Below are 21,614 nucleotides of genomic sequence, written 5' to 3'. Positions count from 1 at the left end.
AATTTAAGAAACAAAACAGAGGATCATAGGGGAAGGGAAGGAAAAGTAAAACGGGATGAAACCAGAGAGGGAGATAAACGTAAGAGACTCTTAACTCTAGCAAACAAACTGAGGGGAAGTTGGTGGGGTGGGTGGGGTAACCCGGTAATGGGCAATGAGGAGGGTGTGTAATGCAATGAGCATTGGGTGTTACATACGACCTCTACCTCTGAAACTAATAACACACTATATATTAATTAATTGAATTTAGTTTTAAAAACAAATAAATACCTGCATTCAGTTCATCATTAATGACAGAAAGTTTCTACAAGTAAGATGCCATTATAAAATACTATTATAATTCAGTCATGGCCTTCACCCATAAAACACTCTTCTTGGAATTAACAAGGACACAGTTTTTCCAAACTCCTTAAAAGCTTAGGAAATTCTTACTGTCTGCACTCTATTACTCAGACCCCTCAATTTGGTGAGTGCAAGACACTTTGCTAAACAACAACTCCTGGATTATGCATAAGCTCTTCCCTTCCAGGGCTAAGGCACGAGCAACTTTCACCCACTGCTTCTTGTGCGGCGCAGAAGGACAATGACCGCATTTGTTTGGAACGGAGCTTCACTGTACAGACAAGCCATAGCCTGTTGACTATCTCTAGCCCCCACTCACAAGAATCCAGCAGTGCCTTGCAGCTATTGCGAAAAGCAAAAAAATTGTCTCCCGTCTGCCCATCCCCCCACCATCACTTCCACGCCCAGGGCCTCTTCTGTATTGGCAGAATGACTCAAAATGCAGGTGGCCCTCCGCACCTGCTTCAGCTGCTTTTGGAATTGGCCAAACTCTCCTAGATCAAAGAAAATCTCTAGAGAACAAGTACAGACTTTCCTGTTGGGAGACCATGGATTCTGCTCCCTGACAAACTTACAGGGCCCTCGGGAGATCTCACGACTAGTCCCACCCTTTGTGTGAAGTTCAGTTATGTCCCCGATGCACAGTATAACTGGTGACTCACAGCTCCCAAAGGAGATGACAATCCTATGTGAACTGAGGGGGGAAGCCTGGCCATGTCCCTAACGTACAGCCAGGAAGATTTCTAGCTGGTAGGTGAGGGAGCAGCAGGATTCTCAAAATAAAGCTTGTATATTCCTCCTTCATTTTTTTTTTTTCTTAACTTGTCCTCCTTTCTTAAATAACGGTAGCAGACACAGAACGCACCAAAAGAACAGACACCATGATTTGCCAACTCTTCTTGGTTTAAGCCAATCTTCTCTCCAATTCTCTTACCAACCATGTACTTATTTCTACACGGTTGGCCTTATTGCCATGAATGTTTCACTTTGAATTAGCAAGTTGTTTCACATTTAATAAGAATTCTCAGTTTTTCTCATTTCAAATTCAAATTCCTAAACATTTAAATAATAAATAATTATTTTTCTCATAAGCATGGTTAAAACTGAAATAGCTGGGGCCATTTTATAGCACAAATACCTTCTAATAATAAAATGAAGCAAGACACCCAGCTTATCGTTGAACCTCAGTGAAAGACCTTACTCTAAACAATCCCAGGGAGAAAAACTACTTTGAACCTACCTCTCTCCCAGCACCCTAGCACAGGAGACTCAAGGAGAGGGTCCCTGAGACTAGGAGTAGAGAATCACAGAAATAGGCTCTATGCTCTTCAGTTTCCTTTTGATGTACAATGAGGGAACTGAGGCTCCCTCACTGACTCCAGGATCCTGCCTGGCTGGACGGTGTGAACTTGAAGCCAACAAAATAACAATTTCAATCAAAATCTAAAGACCAAGAAGAGAATTAAGGAATAGTTTAGTGGAGGCTGGGACCTAAGGGTGTGTCAGGGCGATGGACCTATACAAAGGCCATTAGGGAACCCCTCCTGAGGTCCAAGCTGTGATACTTCTTCACAGCAGTAATGCCTGGGGACAACAGAAGGGGCGTCTAGAGAAAGAGTGGCCTCAGCTAAAAAGCCAGGGAGTAGGTATAGGTTGAGCCGTTCCTTCAAGCTAAGACAGCAAAGATAAAACATACTCAGAGTGAGTGCCCCAGAAGCAGGACTTGGGACACAGAACAGAAACTGAGTGCGGAGGCCAGCACGGGAGAGGCCAGCACGGGAGTCTCCTAAAGAAGCAGATAAAGAGATCGTGCAGTAAGCCTTCTAGGAGCTTACAAAAAAGTTAACCCCAAATATAAGCAACCTTGGGACTTTCGGTAACAACATTTAATGTTCACCCTATGCAGTCTTTAGGCTTCCTACAATTTCTCTCACGAATTCTAGATATTCTGGGGTGGACAGCTGACTCAGTCAGAAGAGCATACAACTCTTCATCTGGGGGTTGTGAGTTCAACCCCATATCAAGTGTAGAGATCACTTAAAAAATAAAATCTTAAAAAAAAAAAAATAGAAAAGGAAAAAAAATTCTAGATATTCCTTAAAAAAAAAAAAAAAAAAAAAAAAAGGATGGGGCACATGGATGGCTCAGTAGGTTAAGTGCCTGCCTTCGGCTCAGGTCATGATCCCAGGGTCTTGGAATCGAGTCCAGCATTGGGCTCCTTGCTCAGTAGGGAGCCTGCTTCTCCCCTCTCCCTCTGCCTACTGCTCCTCTGCTTGTGCACACATGCTCTCTCTCAAATAAATCAATAAAATCTTTAAAAACATATATTAAAAATACATAGTTGTGTTTACATATATAGAAAAAAATCACCACTGTTTTATGGTGAGGTACCATGTCTCTTGTTTGTTTTTATATCACTAAAAAAAAAAACTCTACAGATATTTGACAGAATAAAATGGTCTGTTTTTGTGGGCTGCGGAATGCCTAATCACACATGAGAAAAAGTGTTTGCTGCTTGGATGAAACAGGGCTGCGATTTGCTATAAATCCCTCAGTGGAAAGATGGCAGTGATTCTACTTCATGGGCTGACAGACCTGCCTCGTGATGGTACTCTGCAGCACGGAATTTTCACCCTGTCAGATTTTCACTGCCACTCTTGAGAGAGATGAGAAAGAAAACCTCACCTCTTTAGGAATTTAGAGGCTCCACAGTGGAGGCTGGTAGAACTGGTTTGATATTCCCAAAAGATAACAATTTTCGAAGTCGACCGTAGCTACTTGGAATCTGTGTAAATGCCAACAACAGACGTTACCAAATGCTAGTAAGTAAACTGCGACACCGTGGTGCCTGCTGGAAGGAGGAGACGGAAATCAGTATCCACACAGGGGGAGCCCTCCAGGAACTTCATAGCTCCGGGAGCCCTTATGCGATACGGGGAGTCAGTGGTAATTACTCATTAGTAATCTACTTTCGCCTCACATAATCTGCAGTATTTCTTATGTGCCAATACAGAAAAAAACCCCGAAGGATAAATGATGAAATTAGCCATGCTGCTGCTATTTCCCTCCAGAGCCCACTAAAAACAGACTTAGGAAGGAAGAGCTTATTCAGAAAAAGAAGAGCTGGAAATCAGCATTCAAAATTTGGGTGGCTTTATGGTTTTCCCGACAACATTCACTGACTTGGGCCCGAATCCTATCCACTGCTTTGGGTAGAGTAGGTAAAGAGTGAACAACTATGGAATTAATAGAAATGAAAGGCCAGACATGGTCAATGTGGTCCTTTCCACTGCAAGGACAATCTGTCACTCTGTGGGGGACAGGATGAGGACCAGTGTTATAGACCCTTCCGTGGGACAATCATTGCAACACAAGCAGGGACTTCCGTGGCCTAACACGTGACTCAACAAGTACTCTAAAAACCCTGTCTCCCTTTGGAGACAGTTCCCCTGTCTCCAAAATGTCTGTCTGTAGGTCCCTTTCTAACAGGAGGGAGTGTGGGAGCTGTAAGAGAAAATGCCAGCGTGCACAGAAAGACATTTTATTTACATAAGCTAGCACCACCAGGATTCTTCGGTTTCCACCAGAGAAGTCCATAATGCACCCATGACAAGTTGAAATTTTTATACATTGAAACCTAACAAATAAAACATAAAACACAGAAGTAAAACCTCAACGTGAAAAGGTCACTGCCGAAGGGAAGCTTCATTATCAGTGAAATATGTACTCAGAATCAGTAATTTCTATCCATTACTTTCCTCCCCTGGGCAATCTTTTAAACATTCTAAATAAAGGGGGCACCAACCCCACCACGAACAAGCACGTGAAATACAGCCTGCTTTAACAGCATTGTGGGTTTCGGCTTTATAAAAGAAAGGGGACGTTTCCTGTCTTTTTGGGCCAAGCACAAAATGACCATGTATGTACTGCTTTGTACTCTTTCCATCAGCAGCAGAACAAACGGTATTTCCCGTGGATTAGAAAGCTGCCAAAACGTTCTGGCACAAACCATTTCTTCCCCACTTTGTAATCCCTTGCCCTCCAATAATGCTTTAGCAACGAATATTCAACCCTTTCCTCAAGGCTTGCAATGTACTATAGATCTATTATAGTTACCCGCACAAATACAAGTCAGGAAAATGAAGTCCAAACACTGAGGTTCGATGCTGTGACACACACTTTTTAGTTCAATCTACTTTCCGTCTTCCTCGGCTGGGATTTGTTTTGCTACTTCACCGTTGCTAAAGCTTACTTAAATTTTCCTCCAAAATATTAAAGTCTGCAAAGGTGACCTCCAGTATCTCCTAAGACTTACCATGAATACAAGATGCACAAGAACAGGAGAGTGGTACCCAGGCCAGTAACCAAGTTTTCATCTCTGTACAGGTCCTGACCAAACTCTGGCACACAGATTGTCACATTCTTCCCGTGCTCATCTAGAGCTTACAAGGAAAAGACAAAGCAATCAGAGTTCATTAGAAAAGCCTGTTGTAGCTCACAGACACATTCACTTGGGGAAAACTCGGGTAGCTTAGAAGAGTGAAGGCTTCTTACTGCAAACTCCTACTCTACAGTCCCGCTGAACTCAGACTAGATTGCTGCTATTTCAAAGCACCCCCTGGGACACAGTGGCTCAGTCGGTTGAGCGTCTGCCTTTGGCCCAGGTTATGATCCTAGGGTCGTGGGATTGAGTCCCACATCAGGCTCCCTGCTCAGCAGAGAGCCTGCTTCTCCCTCTGCCTGTGCTCTCTCTCTCTCAGATAAACAGATAAAATCTTAAAAAAAAAAAAAAAAAAAAGCATCCCCTCCCATCTAAGCAGCCTCTTCAAACAAGACCCTCAGATTCCAGTGGAGGGCCAAAGGGTTCCTCTGTGCCATGATGTAGTAAGAGTCTCCTCTTTTCAGTACTCTTCAAACTGTAATAAAAAGTGAAACGAGATCCATTTTTCAGTTGACTTAGCAGGCTCTGAATAGAAGTAGTATGCACACATTGTTGAGTTTCCCCCATGTATATCCTCTCCAGAAGCATGTTGAGGCTACTCAGTCACCAAATATGTACTGACTACAACAGCCACCTGGTCCAAAGCTCCAGCCAGATGCGAAGTCCCTTTACAGTCAGTAATAGGATCGTCACGATCCTATGATCCTTTGCTAACTTCTTACCTCCTTTCCCAGGAAGGGTCTCCCATAATGGTCCCTTTCTCTATATTTTCTTTCTTTTATTCTTTTTGTAAGATTTTATTTTTAAGGTGGTGCCTGGGTGGCTCAGTGGGTTAAGTGACTGTGTTGGGCTCAGGTCATGATCCTGGAGTCCCAGCATTGAGCCGCACATCAGGCTCCTTACTCAGTGGGGCCACAAACCCGGAATATGACGGGCCCCCTGACCCGCGCCCTCAACTCAGCTCCCAGTGGAGCCTGCCTTTGCCCCGGCAGATCAAGGTTGCCATGCCTCTAGGCCCTAACCCTAACCCTAGGTTGGGTTATCAGGCTTCCGTACCCAGAGGCCTGGCCCTGAGTCAGCTTCTCCCTCTCCTCACCAGCCCCAGCCCAGCTCGTATTCTCTTTCTACTCACTCCCCGTCTCAAACAGGCAAATAAAATTTTAAAAGAAAAAAAAAGGATTTTATTTTTAAGTAATCTTTATACCCAACTCAGGGCTTGAACTCACAACCCAGAGCTCGAGAGTCACATGCTCTGCCAACTGAGCCAGCCAGATGCCGCCTCTCTACATTTTCTTTAAATATATAAATATGTCTTGTTTCTTTTTATTGATCAGGACTGTAAATGTGCTAAATGTCTACAGTGCTAAAAAAAACCATCAGTTTATTTATAAACAGAAGAGTTATTTAAAGAGAAGTTCTTTCCTCAATGATACCACAGTATGCATTAATTCCATTTGTTACTACTGTGCACAAAAGCCTTGTTTACAAGGGAACAGAACAAACATATCATTTTGTTCAGTGTATTGAATAGGTATAACTGGTTAACAGTTACGGAATCATAATGTAAAGAAATGTGACAATACCAGGTATGTACTTCCTGAGTGTTTCAGATTACAGTCTGTGAAACTGCTGACATCCACAGGAGAGAATAAAATTACCTATGCAAAGGTGGGGGTAAAATTAGTGTGTGGGGTCGCCTGGCTGGCATGGTCAGTAGAACATGTGACTCTTGATCTCAGGGTCATGAGGTTAAGCCCCATGTTGGGCATGGAGCCTACTTTAAAAAAAATAAAAATAAAAATAAGTGCTAAACACAAACACATCCTGGGGTGCCTGGCGGGTTCAGTCAGAGGAGCACGCAACTCTGGATCTCAGAGTTCTGAGTCCAAGCCCCACACTGGGTGCAGAGATTAGTTAAAAATAAAATGTCTTAAAAAAAAAAAAAGTTTAGGGACACCTGGGTGGCTCAGTTGGTCAAGTGTCTGCCTTCAGCTCAGGTCACAATCCCAGGATCCTGGGGATCAAGCTCCACATCGGGCTCCCTGCTCAGCAGGAAGCCTGCTACTCCCTCTTCCTGCTGCTCTCCCCACTTGTGCTCTCTCTGACAAATTTTTGAAATCTTAAAAAAAAAAAAAAAAAAAAGGTTAAAAAAAATAGCGTGTGAATATCCTGATGTTTTCTAGATTTCTTAAAAGTTTCAAGAAGTAGGGTACCTGGGTGGCTCAGTTGGTTAAACATCCAACTCTTTTTTTTTTTTTTTTAAGATTTTATTTATTTATTTGAGAGAGAGAGAGCATGTGTGCACAAGCAGGGGAGTGGTAGGCAGAGGGAGAGGGAGAACCAGGCTCCCCGTGAGCAAGGAGCACAATATTAGACTTGATCCCAGGACCCTGGGATCATGACCTGAGCCAAAGGCAGCTGCTTAACTGACTGAGTCACCTAGGTGCCCCAAGTAATCCAACTCTTGATTTCGGTTCAGGTCAGGATCCCCAGGTTGGGAGATCAAGCCCCATGCATCAGGCTCCCTGCTGGGACTGGAGCCTGCTTGAGATTCTCTCTCTCCCCTTCCCCACTCTCTAAATAAATAAATAAAAATAAAAACCATTTTACAAACATGCACATTCTGAGTATTAGAAGATGGACTACAATTATTACTGGCACTCACATTTGAGACAGCAAAAATAACTGTGCTGTGGTGTAAGGAATCTTTATTCTTAAGCCAAAGGGAAAAAAAAAATTTTTAACTGACCAAAATATGAACTTTTCTCTTTAAGTAGTACCGCCTGAAACTGCAAGTAAGTTTTCTGTTTGTAAGTGATACCTGCTATTTAAGAGAAAAACACTCTAACCAAAAACCTCACTATACTAAAACCAAAAATTAATAGCTGTAAAAGAAATTCTTCAAGAAGCTAGACAAATAAACTTAGAGTCAAGATAGACCTATTTTAAAAAAGAATTAAATCTAGGATAGACTATACTTAATATAAGACCTACAATTATACCACTTTGCACTATAAAAAGCTCTAAAGACAACACTCCTACACACAATACATGTATGTAAAACTTTAAAGATGATCTTTACATTTACTTCCTACATTTAAAAAAGGAAAACAACTTCAATTTTCTATTCTAGAGAAAAGATAGCACATTTATTTAACTTGATTTATAAAAGATCAAATGTACCCGGGGCACCTGGGTGGGTTAAAGCCTCTGCCTTCGGCTCAGGTCACGATCTCAGGGTCCTGGGGTCAAGCCCCGCGTCGGGCTCTCTGCTCAGCGGGGAGCCTGCTTCCCTTCCTCTCTCTCTGCTTGCCTCTCTGCCTACTTATAATCTCTGTCTGTCACATAAATAAATAAAATCTTTAAAAAAAAAAAAAAAGATCAAATGTACCCAAACATACACACATTTATAAATACTTCTGTGTATATATGTGTGTATACATTTATATATACATTTATCACAAAACTGATATAGATAATGAAATACAGTGAGTTCAGAAATCAAAATAAAAAATGGTCTTTTGGGGCGCCTGGGTTCAGCTCAGGTCGTGGTCTCAGGGTCCTGGGATCAAGCCCTACATCAGGCTCTCTGCTTAGTGGGGAGCCTGCTTCCGCCTCTCTCTCTGCCTGCCTCTCTGCCTACTTGTGATCTTTGTCAAATAAATAAATAAAATCTTTTTAAAAAATGGTCTTTTGGTGTTTTACTGACAAGGGGCTCATACATTAACAATTTATAATACGACAGGGCTCTTCTAGTTCTCAAATAATCTTTACAACCACTCTTCAGTAACAATAGCTAACCCACAGAGAGTACCTACAACATGCCAGGACCATATACACACATACACACTCACTGAATTCTTTAAAACCACCCTATAAAATAGGAATCTTATTTAATTACCTTGATAAAATAATAATTAAAATCCTTATTTTAAAGACAAGGTATCTAGGCAGAAAGAAGTAAATAACCTTCTATAAGTTACTGAAGTGGCAGAAGCAAGCTATAAACCCAGGCGGTCTGACTCCCAAGTTCATGCATGTTCTATTGTCTCTATAAATAAACAGCATTTAAGAAGAGCGGTTCAAGTCAGCCACTGTTAGAGCTGGGCTCAAATCCTGTCTCCTGCTTCCCCCTCCCACTCTCTCTTACAGTCAGAGAGATGACCACCTGAAGAAAAGTAAATTAACAAGCAAAAAACAACACAAAATAAGTAAAATACAGTAATGTTCCTTGAAAACACAGAGTGGGAAAACGCATATTAGGCCCCAAAGCAAACTCAACAGACCATCTTTGTTCCTGTCTTCCCTACACAGCGGGAAGACTCAGGAGAAGAAATTTTCATTTTCGTATCCCATGTTAAGGACTTTATCTAGTGAAAAATTTAGATCATCCATTCGATTTATTGCACCTTTGACATTCTGAACAACAGCTCAAATTCCTTCCTCCACAATGAAAACATTCGTACCGCAAGCACACGCTCCCTAAGGCGACGGGCTGGCTTACCTACTTCTACGGGTTTGCTGGACAGAGCCGAGAAAGTGAGATACGTCACGTAGCAGCTTATGAGCCCTGACTGCAGTAACCCGGAATGGGGCTGTCCTGGAAAAATCAGAGGGTCAGATTTTAACACAAGGTCTGAAATTACAAAAATAAGAAAGCCTAAGAAAACGAGGTCCCCATCCCCAAATGATGCTCCTCAAACCAAGACCCCCATCTACAAAGGAAGGAAAAGGTCAATAATATTATTTTCCAAACAACACTAAAAGGACAGGGAAAGGGGCAGAATTATCCACGAAGCCTGACTATGTTGTTTTAGAGACGCCAGGTTCTGCAGTCCTCTACCACCACATCACTCTAATAACAACTGAATTAAGCGTACTGCCTGGTCCCCCTGAAGTTCATGGACACTAGTTCTCAAATCTTAAGACCTCAGAAGAAAATTCACCATCATTACCAGTGAGACCATGTAGCTTAGTGAGGTAAATGGGAAACAAATGTCACAGGGCATGGATTCCAGATTCTATGAGGCCATCAGACACTTGAAGTCCATGACAGCAGAAAAACCTCAACTTGTCAATAGACAAAAAAAACAAAAAACCTTCGGGAATACCAGTTCAGGTCAAAGAAGAAGGCACTGGGGCTCAGCAGTCATTGAGGGAAGAGCTTTAACATGCTATTAATATTTAAATTAAATGAGGTGTTTCCATCATTCAGAGTTACCAGGATATGACAAAAAGGATGTATCATTTTTGGGTGGAATTTTTAACCATCTGCCTACATGAGAGGACTCAGTTCATCCAGTCTTCCCTCTGATTAAATTTGTTTCAAGTTTTAATTGTTAAATTTTACTAACCAGGAGTGCCCGAGCGGCTCAGGCAGTTAAGTGTCTACCTTCAGCTCAGGTCATGAGCTCAGGGTCTTGGGATTGAGCCTTGCATTGGATTCCCTGCTCAGCGGGAAGCCTGCTTCTCCCTCTCCCACTCCTGCTTATGTTCCCTCTCTCCCCGTCTCTCTCTCAAATAAACAAACAAATAAATAAAATTTTTTTTAATTAAATAAATAAGATAAACTGTACTAATCAATGAAAGTACAGAAGTAGTCTTTTTTTTTTTTTTTTTTAAGATTTTATTTATTTGACAGAGAGAGATGGCGAGAGAGGGAACATAAGCAGGAGTGGGAGAGGCAGAAGCAGGCTTCCCGCCGAGCAGGGAATCCAATGCAAGGCTCGATCCCAAGATCCTGGGATCACAATGTGAGCTGAAGGCAGATGCTTAATGACTGAGCCACCCAGGCACCCCTAGAAATAGACTTTTATAATGCTGCTCTTTGACACGGGAATAAGACTCACTTCAGCAACTAATGGCATTAAATATTTCAAATTATAACTATTTTAAAAAGTAGGATTTAACCCAAATGGTAGTTTATTCTGAACACTAGTATGTTTTAGGAAATTCTTAACTGATCAGTTAAAGGGACTGGGAGATTAGGACTCTCATTTTCAATAATGTACTTGGAATTTTCAGTACCAGAAAACCTTTAAATTATTCAATACTAGTTCACTTCTTTTTTAAGTTTATTTATTAAATTCCTTAATCTCTACACCAAACGTGAGACTTGAACTCATGACCTTGAGATCGAGTGTCATACACTCTTCCAATCGGGATGGAGCCAGCCAGGCGCCCTAAGACTAGTTCACTTTTTAGATCACCATTTTAGAAATGACTGGAGGGGCTATACGTTATTGGCCACCTTTCCCTTTTCCTATTAAAAACCTGGATATCACTTGCATTTCATCTCCTGTAGAGTAAGATACCTTCAAGAAAATTAGACCATGAATACTTCTTTCTACAACCAAAGATGGTATTCTGGTCTAAGATATCAGAAGTTGTTTATAAAAGACAACTCAGGCCTATACTTTCTAAAGCATTTTCAAATCCCAGTATCTCTTCCTTTTTGCCTTTGTGGGTTTTTGTTTGTTTTTAAGTAAGCTCTAGCCCAACGTGGGGCTCAAACTCATGACCCTGAGATCAAGAGTCACATCCTCTACTGACTGAGCCAGCCAGGCACCCCTCTTCCATTTGCCTTTGAAACAACCTTGAGCCAGGAAGGTTTACAGATTTCTGTTGGCTTCACTGAGAAAGGATTTGGGTCTGAGGAAGGTTAGCTCACAGGGCTGGCTGCTGGCTCAGCCAGACTGGATTTTCTGTTTCCTGATTCCTACACCAGATGGTTCCCGATTTCTGACCCAGAGGCCTTGGGTGAAAGATGAGCCCAGAAAGAGCTCCTTCTGGAGTCTCCTCATTCAAGTTTTACACGGGGAATACAGGGAAGAACTTAATACACACTCAAGGCATCCTCCACTTAAAGGCTCCCTGTAATACGTTATTTAATAATGGTAACATCTAGAGCACTTGGGTGGCCCATTTGGTTAAGCGTCTACAGCTCAGATCATGATAGGATCAAGGCCCATGTCACACTCCTTGCTCAGCAGGCTCCCTGTTTCTTCTCTCTCCCCCACTCCCCCTGCTTGTGCTCTCTGTCACTATCCCTGTCTCTCTTCCTCTCAAATAAACAAACAAACAAATAAATAAATAAAATCTTTAAAAAAAAATAATAATGGTAACATCTACCTTCCTGTTCATTGACTTCACCACATTCAGATCTTTCTTGACCCGAGGCACGCCAGCTATCACATTCAGCCCAAGTGTGTCCCACCCTTCCTATGGCTGACCCATCCACAGTAACTTAAGGAATGACCATAGTTTAAAAACACAAAAACATGAGGTTTTGCTCAAATTTAGACACAACAAAATACAAATAAGGGGGAAGGGGAAAAAACGTGCTTACGATTTTGGACGCAGGGCGAGATGGCTACTGCTGAAATGAGCAGACACAGGCCCCCATTCAGCCCCAGGAGAATTTTGTTTTCCAGGCAGCCATCTTTCTGTGTATAAAACACCGCCATCAAAATCAGGCCTCCGGTGGCAACGGAGTACATGATGAGTGTCACGAGGGCCAGAGCTGCGTACCACAGCTTGTTGGTAGCCGTGCCTGCAGTCCTGTTTCTCCACAAGTGGGTCAGACAGAGGGGAGAGAAGACAAGTCAATGCAGCCCCCATTCTCTGGCCACACTTACCACCTCTCAGGCACTCACAGTGCTCTCAGGCTGCAGGCCAAGATAAACCCAACCGTCCAGAAGACCTATCCTTTTACCACAATTATGCTCCAGCAAAGCCAGAAGATATAGGTAAATATGCAAAAATGTTTTAGATCAGGCTCAGAATGTTTTCTAAACATGAAAACATTCTGTTTTTATGTGTGTTCATCTACAATGCACGTCCACAGACTTGACTCTACCCTCCCCGTTCTGAATAGGAATTACCCTGTGGCGGGCTTTGGCAAGTCTCAAAAACAAGTGGCTCCTAGATGGGGTTCTCTTCACATTTTCCCCGCTCAAGATGGAGCCCGGACGTGCCACTGCCTCTTATTACTTTAGGGAGAGAAGCAGCGAGTCAACCTCACTCACAGAAACACTGGCTGACCTCGGCCCTTTCATCCCTCTGCTGCAAAGAGGCATCTACTGCTTCTCAAAAACGCCACGTAGGATGGAGGGAGAGCGTGAAGAGAATAAAATCAGCCTGGAAACGAGTAAAAATTGTAACGGGACTTACAATAAGGAACTTCCAGAGATTAATATGCTTTCTAGTTTATATATGTATTAATAAAGGGAAGGATGAAATAAGTGGTGGTTTAATAATCTCTAGAAATTCTTCAGAACAATGACCAAAAAAGTATTCAAAACCACAAAATAAAGAGGACAGAACAAGAGAGAGCACGGAGTGAATCAATGTTGTTCGCCTTACGATTAAACGGCCCCACTGTAACTACGTTCCAACAAACCTTCAGAGAGAGAGCAATTTGCTTCATGTTTTCACAAAACTGGAATGCATTCAGCAACTCAGCTAAAATGTTTTAATTATGAAAAAGTTATTGCAGCCAGAGACAAACAAGGGGGACAGAGAGAAATGATAATGACCATCATATTCCTGAAACCAAGCCAGGCACTCAATGACGACAGAATTAGTCTAACATAAAAGGCACAGAGAGGAAATGACAGAAAATGAGACTTATGAAAAATAAAATTCTAAAAGCCAAATGGTAATCAGTGACAGAGAAACAGAATGCATCGTGTAGAAAAAGCTGAACACAGCTGACCAGTATGTGGCTGGGGTGAGACTGTTTCTCCACTCGTATTTTGGGCTGTTTTAGCATATGAAGGACTTTTTTTTTTTTTTTTTAAGATTTTATTTGTTTATTTGAGAGAGAGAGAGAGCACACGCAAACAGGGGGAGGAGCAGAGGGAGAGGGACAAGCAGAGTGCCCTGGGTGCAGAGCCCGAGCTAGGGCTCAATCCTAGGACCCTGAGATCATGACCTGGAGCTGAAACCAGGAGACAGACGCTTAACCAACTGAGCCACCCAGGCACCCTGAGAAGAGGAATCTTTTTACAAAAAGGAAACAACTCCTGACTGCAATCTTCCTCTCCTAGCTCCCTCCTCCCCCACCACATCCTCATCACCAGCAGCAAAGTCTAGGAGTTCCAACTCTGGAGCATACCAGAACCTAACTGCTGTCATCATCATTCGAGCTACAGTCAGGCCTGCTTACTTGTAACTCTATCCTCCTCTAATCTTTTCTGGAATTAAAATGTACATCCTGTCATGTTCTTCTTGTTTCAAACCCCAGTGATGCCCTCCCATCTCACATAAGGGCCCCAGAAGCCTGACATGATCTGAACCAATGCCCTCTCCTATCTCACCTCCGGTGCCCACCCCTCAGAACTAGGGGGCGCAGCACAGAGGATGCCCTTTTGCCCTTCAACACGCTGGGCCTGGACCCAGCAGAGTCCTGCCTCCGTCTCTCCCCCTTCCATCTCTCACGGTTGTCTCCCTCACACCTGATTGGGAAGCCTTTCCCTGCCCTGCTCTCCCCAAAGCCCACACCCTGCTTTCTTTCCCTCCAGTCTTTTCTACCACTGAGCCTGTTACTTTCTTATCTGCTTGATCATAAACTGATGTTCTTCCTATGCCCCTGCCCTCCCCAACAGGAGGAGGTAAGCTCCATGGATCAGGACATCACTGTGTTCTCTGCTCTTCTCCTGCTGTTGAGTGACTTGCAGATAATATGTGCTTAATGAATACTGGTGTGAGGACTATCAACCGTTAAACCATAACTTTGTGCAGCAAAGGTAGCAGAAAGGCCGCCACTCCTGCGGCATCAGACTCGTGACTTCCTCCTCGGTGACAGCTTGCTCCGGCAGACGTCCCACGTAAGTGCCATGACTTATTTATCTTTATACTCTCCGTGCCTACCACATGGTCTGGCACATACTTAAAACCACCCCCCAAATGTGAGTAAATGCTTAACGGGAAAAAGCACTTGGAAGGAGATGAGAAAAAGACCAGACAACCACATACAACATAGTATGCGGGTGCCAGGTTGGGAGAGTCGGCTGCCCTTGGGCTTGGGACTTGGTAGAACCCAACGACAATGGAAATAACAGATCTAGCACATTTAGAAGACGGGTCTTTGTGAGAAACACCTGAATGTACCTTCTACTTTTTGCTATTTCATTTTTGATAAAGCGTGGTCATTTCAAATCACAAAATTTGAGGTAGAAAGGAAAAAACACATTAAACGTCTAATGCAACCATATTATTCTGCAGGTATGAAAACTGAGGTCAGAGAGGCCAAGTAATACACCTAAAAAGAAACAGGGAACTAGAGGAGTGGGGACATAAACACTTGGAGTCTCCTGGTTTCTGGGCCCAGGGCCTCAGGCCTATTAGCACTGGGATCTTTTCCTTCTCAAGATGTTTATTGAAAAGAGAAGAAAGGGAGGCCTTGGGTGGCTCAGTCATTAAGCCTCTGCCTTTGGCTCTGGTTGTGATCTCGGGAACCTGGGATCAAGTCCCGCATCCGGCACCCTGGTCAGTGGGAGGCCTGCTTCTCCCTCTCCCACTCCCCCTGCTTATGTTCCCTCTCTCACGGTCTGTCAAATAAATAAATAAAATGTTAAAAAAAAGAGAAGAAAGGGATGCTTGGGTGGCTCAGTCAGTCAAGCGTCTGCCTTTGGCTCAGGTCATGATCCCAGGGTCCTGGGATCGAATCCCATGTCAGGCTCCTTGCTCAGTGGGGAACCTGCTCCTCCCTTTCCCTCTGCCTGCTGCTCCCTCTGCTTGTGCTTTCTCTCTGAAAAATAAATAGAGAAAATCTTAAAAAAAAAAAAAAAGAAAGAAAAGAAAAGAAAACAGAGAAGAAAAGGAAAGAAAAAGTACTTTGGTTGTTCCATTAGGAGTGATGTATTGTATTTTCTAGACTAACCCTGTAAGCAACAGTCTTTGTTAAAAAACAATGCCCCACAGAAACTAGTAAATTAATTTACCTGAAAATAGTTTCCTAGCTTAATCCTAATTTTAGGCAGACAATCAGCTATGAATATGTTGACAATAGGGATTTTGTTGGGATATTAGCCTCAACACCGAGACAACAGCAACATCTTTTGTCGCAAAGCTCTTAAGCCATTCTTATTGAATGGTTTCTGGAAGGTTTTTACAGCAGCCTAACTCTTCCAAAATGCCTGTTAAAACTTGGCATCAATAATTAGTCTCTGAAAATGGCTTTAGAATCAATCAAAACAGTCAAATCAGAGCTGAAGAAGTGCAAGTATTCTCAAGAGAACATACTACTTAATGGGAAAATCGGGCACTCAGTATTGAAGACATTATTATTTTTAAAAGTTCAATATTTTGAAGTATACATGTGAAAATTTTACAAAAAATTTTGGATGACTTTTTATTAGACAAAATAAATTTCTGTAGTGCTATCTATGTGACTATTCAATGTGCTGTAAAATTTAAAAAACTGTAAGTATGTGAGTGCTTACTCCAATATTTACCAAATTAAAAAATGATAACACTAGCCTTTCACTCATGCACCTCTTGATTTGTTCTCCAAAGAAACAAAACCAAAATCAAAATGAAACTACTACTACTACCAAGCTGAGGAATGTAATCAGAATGAAAAGTATTTTCAGGGGCACCTGGGTGGTTCAGTTGGTTCAGCGTCTGCCTTTGGCTCAGGTCATGATTCCGGGGTCCTCCTAGCAGGGAGCCTGTTTTTCCCTCTCCCTCTGCTGCTCTCCCTGCTTGTGCTCTCTCTCTCTCTCTCTGTGTCCAATAAATACATAAAATCTTAAAAAAAAAAAAAAAGATTGTCAAAGAATTCAGACCATGTGTTTTTTGTCCAAGATAAAAAATAAATTTCAAATTCATTCATTACTTTCTGCCTTTTTTCCAAAACAGTATAAAATAACACAATACAAATGAAAATCTACAAAATAACAAAAGTCTTATTAGGTACAATAGGTATTTTTATTCATGTATTTTTTAAAGATTTCATTTATTTATTTGAGAGAAAGCACGGGGGTGGGGGGGCACACAGGGCAGAGGGTGAAGGAGAAGCAGACTCCCTGCTGAGCAGGGAACCTGATGCTCATACTTTCCATCCCAGGACCCTGAGATCATGACCTGAGCCAAAGTCAGGTGCTTAACTGACTGAGTGACCTAGGCGCCCCTCCATTTGTATTTTATAAGCAAAGTAAGACAACAAGAAGTCAAGTGCCTTGCCTGGAGTCACAAAGAGAGCCCAGCCAGTCTTAGCACTCAAAGGGCTGACCCTCATCTAGCTGCCCTTCCCTCAATGTGGTTCAGCAATAAAATAAATAGAAATAAAAGTAGCTATTAATAGTTTGGCATTTCCCACTTTATTCTAGGATGTGAATCCCATGTTCAAGGCAGTTAGAAGAACTCTACATCTTTTAATTCAGGATGGCTCTCTAAGGCAACACAACAGACCTTCCTAATGAAGGGATCCTTATACTCTTAGGCAGGTTGAGGAGGAACCAATAAAAATTTAAGTAAACAACTATCATATTCTTTGAAGAAAGTGTATTTTCAGCTCCAAAGTACTTTTTTTTTTTTTCTTTTTTTAAAATCTCTTAAGGATGGAAGCCTACAATAAAGCCTGCCCAAGTTTTCAGGCACCCACCATCCCAACCAAGGAGCCAGGGCGGAGAAGTGCCAGCCCACTCAGAGTCCAAACGACAGCGCATGGGAAAAAGCCAAAAAGGGAAGAGAAATGAAATGGAAGAAGGAAAGGGAGAAAGGAGAGAAAAACAGCATGAGAGAGGAGTGAATGAAAAGGTTCAAAGAGCAGGAGTGAAGGGAAAGTGTGGGCCAGCTGTCTGAGGTATAAGCAGGCTGCTGATCCCAGCACAATTCAGAGCCTCTCTGTCAACACCGTCTTGTGGGCAATTTCTCTGAGCAGCAGGCGAGTTCACTTGGAAGCTTCCCCCAAAATGCACATACCAGTTCTTGTTCCATTTATGTGCGAACTCCACGAGCAGGATGAGTTGGATACCTATGAAGATGAAGCCTCCAACGGCTCCCACATAGCGCCAGGCTGCAAAAGACCATCATCCAAAAGGAGCTGAGGTGACTGTTCCGGCATTGAGCTCAAAGGAGAATAAGGACTATAGTTTTCTTTACCGTGTTCTTCTTGTACCTTTAATTTCCAGGCAATCCCATACGATGGATGCCACCACTATACCCACTTTACAGATGAGAAAAATGGAGAGTCCATGTAAATCAACAAAGTCCCATAGTTAGTAAAGGACTAGGCTGGGATGTGAACACACAGAGTGTGGCTCTGGAGCTCCTGGGCTTAACCTCCACACCCTATTGGCCAGATAGCCTAACAGATACAGCCGTTCATAAAATCAACAGTGACCCACAATCTAATTAGAACTAAAAAACACAAGTTATGAGGTAAAAAAGGGTTCAAACTGTATTGCCCATGGAGTCACCAGAGACTAGTAGAGAAATGAGGTTCAGAAGGGACTCAGATCCACTTCTCTGCGACACAGAAGCTCTAACCTTGAGTGAGCCGTGTTGCTCCTCTGGGTTACAGCTTGTCTGTAAAAGTGACTGAGCTGCACTAGAGGACCGCTGGGCCCCTTCCCACCCTAAATCTACCATTTCCATACATAAAAGTACATCTGTAGGGAACAGAAAACTAGTTAACAGCATTTTAGGAAAAAATAAGACTTAAATAGAACTTCCTCAAGGACTAGTATACAAAAACTAGTATGACCCTAGGGTCGCCTGGGTGACTCAGTGGGTAAAGTGTCTGTCTTCAGCTCGGGGGTATCACAGGGTCCTGGAATCGAGCCGCACACCAGGCTCCCTGCTCAGTGAGGAGCCTACTTCTCCCTCTGCCTCTGCCTCTTCTCTCCCCACCTGGTCCATGCATATATGCACTTTCTCTCTCAAATTAATAAATGAAATCTTGAAACAAAAACAAAAAAATTAGTATGACCCTAAAAACTAGCCAAACCCTAGTGACCATCTGAGAGACTGTGGGCTGTTCCTTATGGATGGCTACTGCGTGCATGTTTTTACTACTTGAACTAGACACATGAATTCGTACAGGTTAAACAGAGTTTCGAACCACTGAAATTCAGGCTTTTTTCCCTCCCGGGCTCTTATGAAAAAAGGCTCCTGTTTCAGGTATGATTAAAGGCTTCAAATTAAATTAATTTTGGTAAATTCTATGAAAAAGAAACATAATTCGGTGTTACCCAGTTTCACGTAAGGTAAGTTTACAGGTAGGACTAGAGGAAGCCTGTCTGATCTCACCACAGGGGCAGGCAGATCTGAAGCTGCTGGTTTCCTGGGCGGTTCCCTCGGAAAGAACAAGGCCTCCCTGGGCCCATTCAGACAGGGCTGATGGTGTCATGCTGACACGCAGAACTGGTGTTCAAACACATTTTAAGTGCTCCACTTTTCCCTTCAGGCCAATGGCCTTAAAATTATCCTTTGAATTCTCTAGGCTGCAGAGGAACACCCAGCCAGAAAGGGAAGAAATAGGGGAGAGATCAAGCAGGAGTGGGTGTCGCTGGGAGAGGAGAGGGAGAAGTGAGGGTGGATGAAGAGAGGGCCGGGAAGGAGGGGCTTTTTTATTAAACCACAAGAAAATCACTAATTCAAAATATCAAAGGCACCCTGGACTACAGTTTGCAACAATTTTACAAAACGGGTAAGGACAAAATAAATAGGTACCACCCAAATACCCCATTTGTACCATTCAGAAAGGTCTCCTGATCTGGAATGAAGAAAGCTCCTGAGCACATGGCCCCCAGCAACAGAAGTTTAAAGAACCAAAAGCTGGAAGGAAAAAAAAAAAAAAAAGAGGAAATGTATTTAAATGATATTCATGGAAGGACAAAAGAGCTCTTAGAAGGTAAGCATGTCAGCCCATGTTTCTGCTGTTGGTACTGTTCCTTCCAAATCGAGGGGAAGTAATTAAGTGACTGGAGACTGCCTTTTCCCATAATTAGACCAACCCAGCCTCTGATTGTAAAAAATACCACTTTGTTGAGGTGGGGGGATGATGTAGGGACAGGCCTCGCACAAGAAATAAAAACTCTCGTCTCCACTGCAATTCTCGTTGTGGTACTAAGTGTTACAAATAGGACTCTAGTTCTTAGGCCACTGAGGGGTGACAAGTCCCACCTTCCCTAAGGTCAGTGTCAACAATTTCAACTAGAGGAAGAGTAGTCCGACGGTCTGATGAGCATGAGGTTGAGGAACAGTACTCTAAACATCAGGGCAAACCACCTACCCCCACCCTCAAAGACCAAAGACTTACCCATTGTGAATATGAGCCCTACAACCTTTGCTGCTGTTGATTTTCAGGGTCAGAAGGCAGAAGATGAAGAAGAAACAGGCCATTCCAAAACAGACTCTGTACACTGCAGAATACCCCACCAACTTCTCACAGGTGTCACCAGCTTTAATGCCTTTACAAATATCTTCATAAAATGGAATCTGAGGAAAAAGAAAAAATTCGTCTGTTCAAACTGGGTGAAGAGGGGCGCCTGGCTGACTCAGTAAGAACAGCATGTGACTCTTGATCTTGGGGTGGTGGGTTTGAGCCCCATGCTGGGTGCAGAGATTACTTCAAACATAAATAAATAAATAAAGGGGTGTCTAGGTGGCTCGGTAGGTTAAGCATCTGCCTTTGGCTCAGGTCATGATCCCAGGGTCTTGGGATCAAGCCCCACCTGGCACCCCACTCAGCAGGGAGTCTGCTTCTCCCTCTCCTTCAGCCTGGTCTCCCCTGCTTGTGCTCTTATGCTCACTCTCTCTCTCTCTCTCTGAAATAAATTAATAAATAAATAAAATCCTAAAATAAATAGACTTCTAAAAAAAAGAAAGCCAGATAAGGAAGGGATGTCAAAGTGTTTGTTCAGCCTACAAGTCAAAACCCAATGTGGAAATGTACCTCGTGCACAGAGAAATGCAGACTGAGAAAAAAGTCCCTCTTCCAAAGACTTTTTCTTAATTTTCTCTGAATCATTTTTTTTAAGATTTTATTTATTTATTTGACAGACAGAGATCACAAGTAGGCAGAGAGGCAGGCAGAGAGAGGGGGTGGGAAGCAAGCTCCCTGCTGAGCAGAGAGCCCATGCAGGACTCAATCCCAGGACCCTGGGATCATGACCTGAGCCAAAAGCAGAGGCTTTAATCCACTGAGCCACCCAGGCATCCCTCTCTGAATCATTTTTAAAGATATAGTGCTATAATGTACCATTTCACCTTTACTTAGTCTAATGAATTCTGATGTCTAGAATCAGAACTTTAAAAAAAATTATATGGTAATACACGGATATATTTTTCTTAAAGTGCAAATACAGACTAAAAAGTGAAAGACTTCCTTCAGCCCCACCCCAAAATATCACTCCTCTCCTCAAGAGTTAACAATTTGGTAGGTATTTTTATTAGTTTACAAGTGTGTCCCCATCCCCAATATTCATTCATAATATACCCACATACACATACGTACATACATACACTTGTATGTGCCATATATACAGTGTATAAACAAAAAACTTTGTTAAAGAGCATACGTATTTTTCTACAATATGTTTTTTCCTAATTAACAATAAGCCATAGAGATCTTTCCCTATTAATTTACGTAAAATTCCAATCCACTTTTTAACCACTATTTAATATTTTATGGTTAAGAATAGATCAAAACTGATAAGCATTCCCACAGTGAACAACTGGGGACGATTTTTGTTTTCTGTTATTTGTGGTTTTTTGTTATTACACACTGACTCAGTAAACACTGTTACGCATGCTTCATCGAAGACGTGCCATATATGGATAGACTCCTGACCTAGAAATGGAATCAAATTTTAAAGTT

The 21,614-nt window shown here is 42.5% G+C and overlaps 1 protein-coding gene across 1 annotated transcript in view; it reads right to left on the bottom strand.

Annotated features, from left to right (window-relative positions):
* SERINC5 (serine incorporator 5) overlaps positions 1-21,614 on the bottom strand; it is a 102,542-nt gene that overhangs the window by 7,333 nt on the left and 73,595 nt on the right. Inside the window, exons 3-8 of the mRNA XM_032847719.1 lie at positions 20,055-20,233; positions 19,488-19,570; positions 17,714-17,807; positions 12,132-12,343; positions 9,288-9,383; positions 4,658-4,784 (exon numbers count right to left, since the gene is read on the bottom strand). Of these exons, the coding sequence (XP_032703610.1) occupies positions 4,658-4,784; positions 9,288-9,383; positions 12,132-12,343; positions 17,714-17,807; positions 19,488-19,570; positions 20,055-20,233 (791 nt within the window). The remainder of the gene's footprint in view (positions 1-4,657; positions 4,785-9,287; positions 9,384-12,131; positions 12,344-17,713; positions 17,808-19,487; positions 19,571-20,054; positions 20,234-21,614) is intronic.

Source organism: Lontra canadensis, unplaced genomic scaffold, assembly GCF_010015895.1.
Source record: "Lontra canadensis isolate GAN:19392208 unplaced genomic scaffold, GSC_riverotter_1.0 scaffold4, whole genome shotgun sequence".
Lineage (NCBI taxonomy): Eukaryota > Metazoa > Chordata > Mammalia > Carnivora > Mustelidae > Lontra > Lontra canadensis.
The sequence above is the reverse complement of the archived record's forward strand: the minus strand, read 5'-3'. Positions and strand labels throughout refer to the sequence as shown.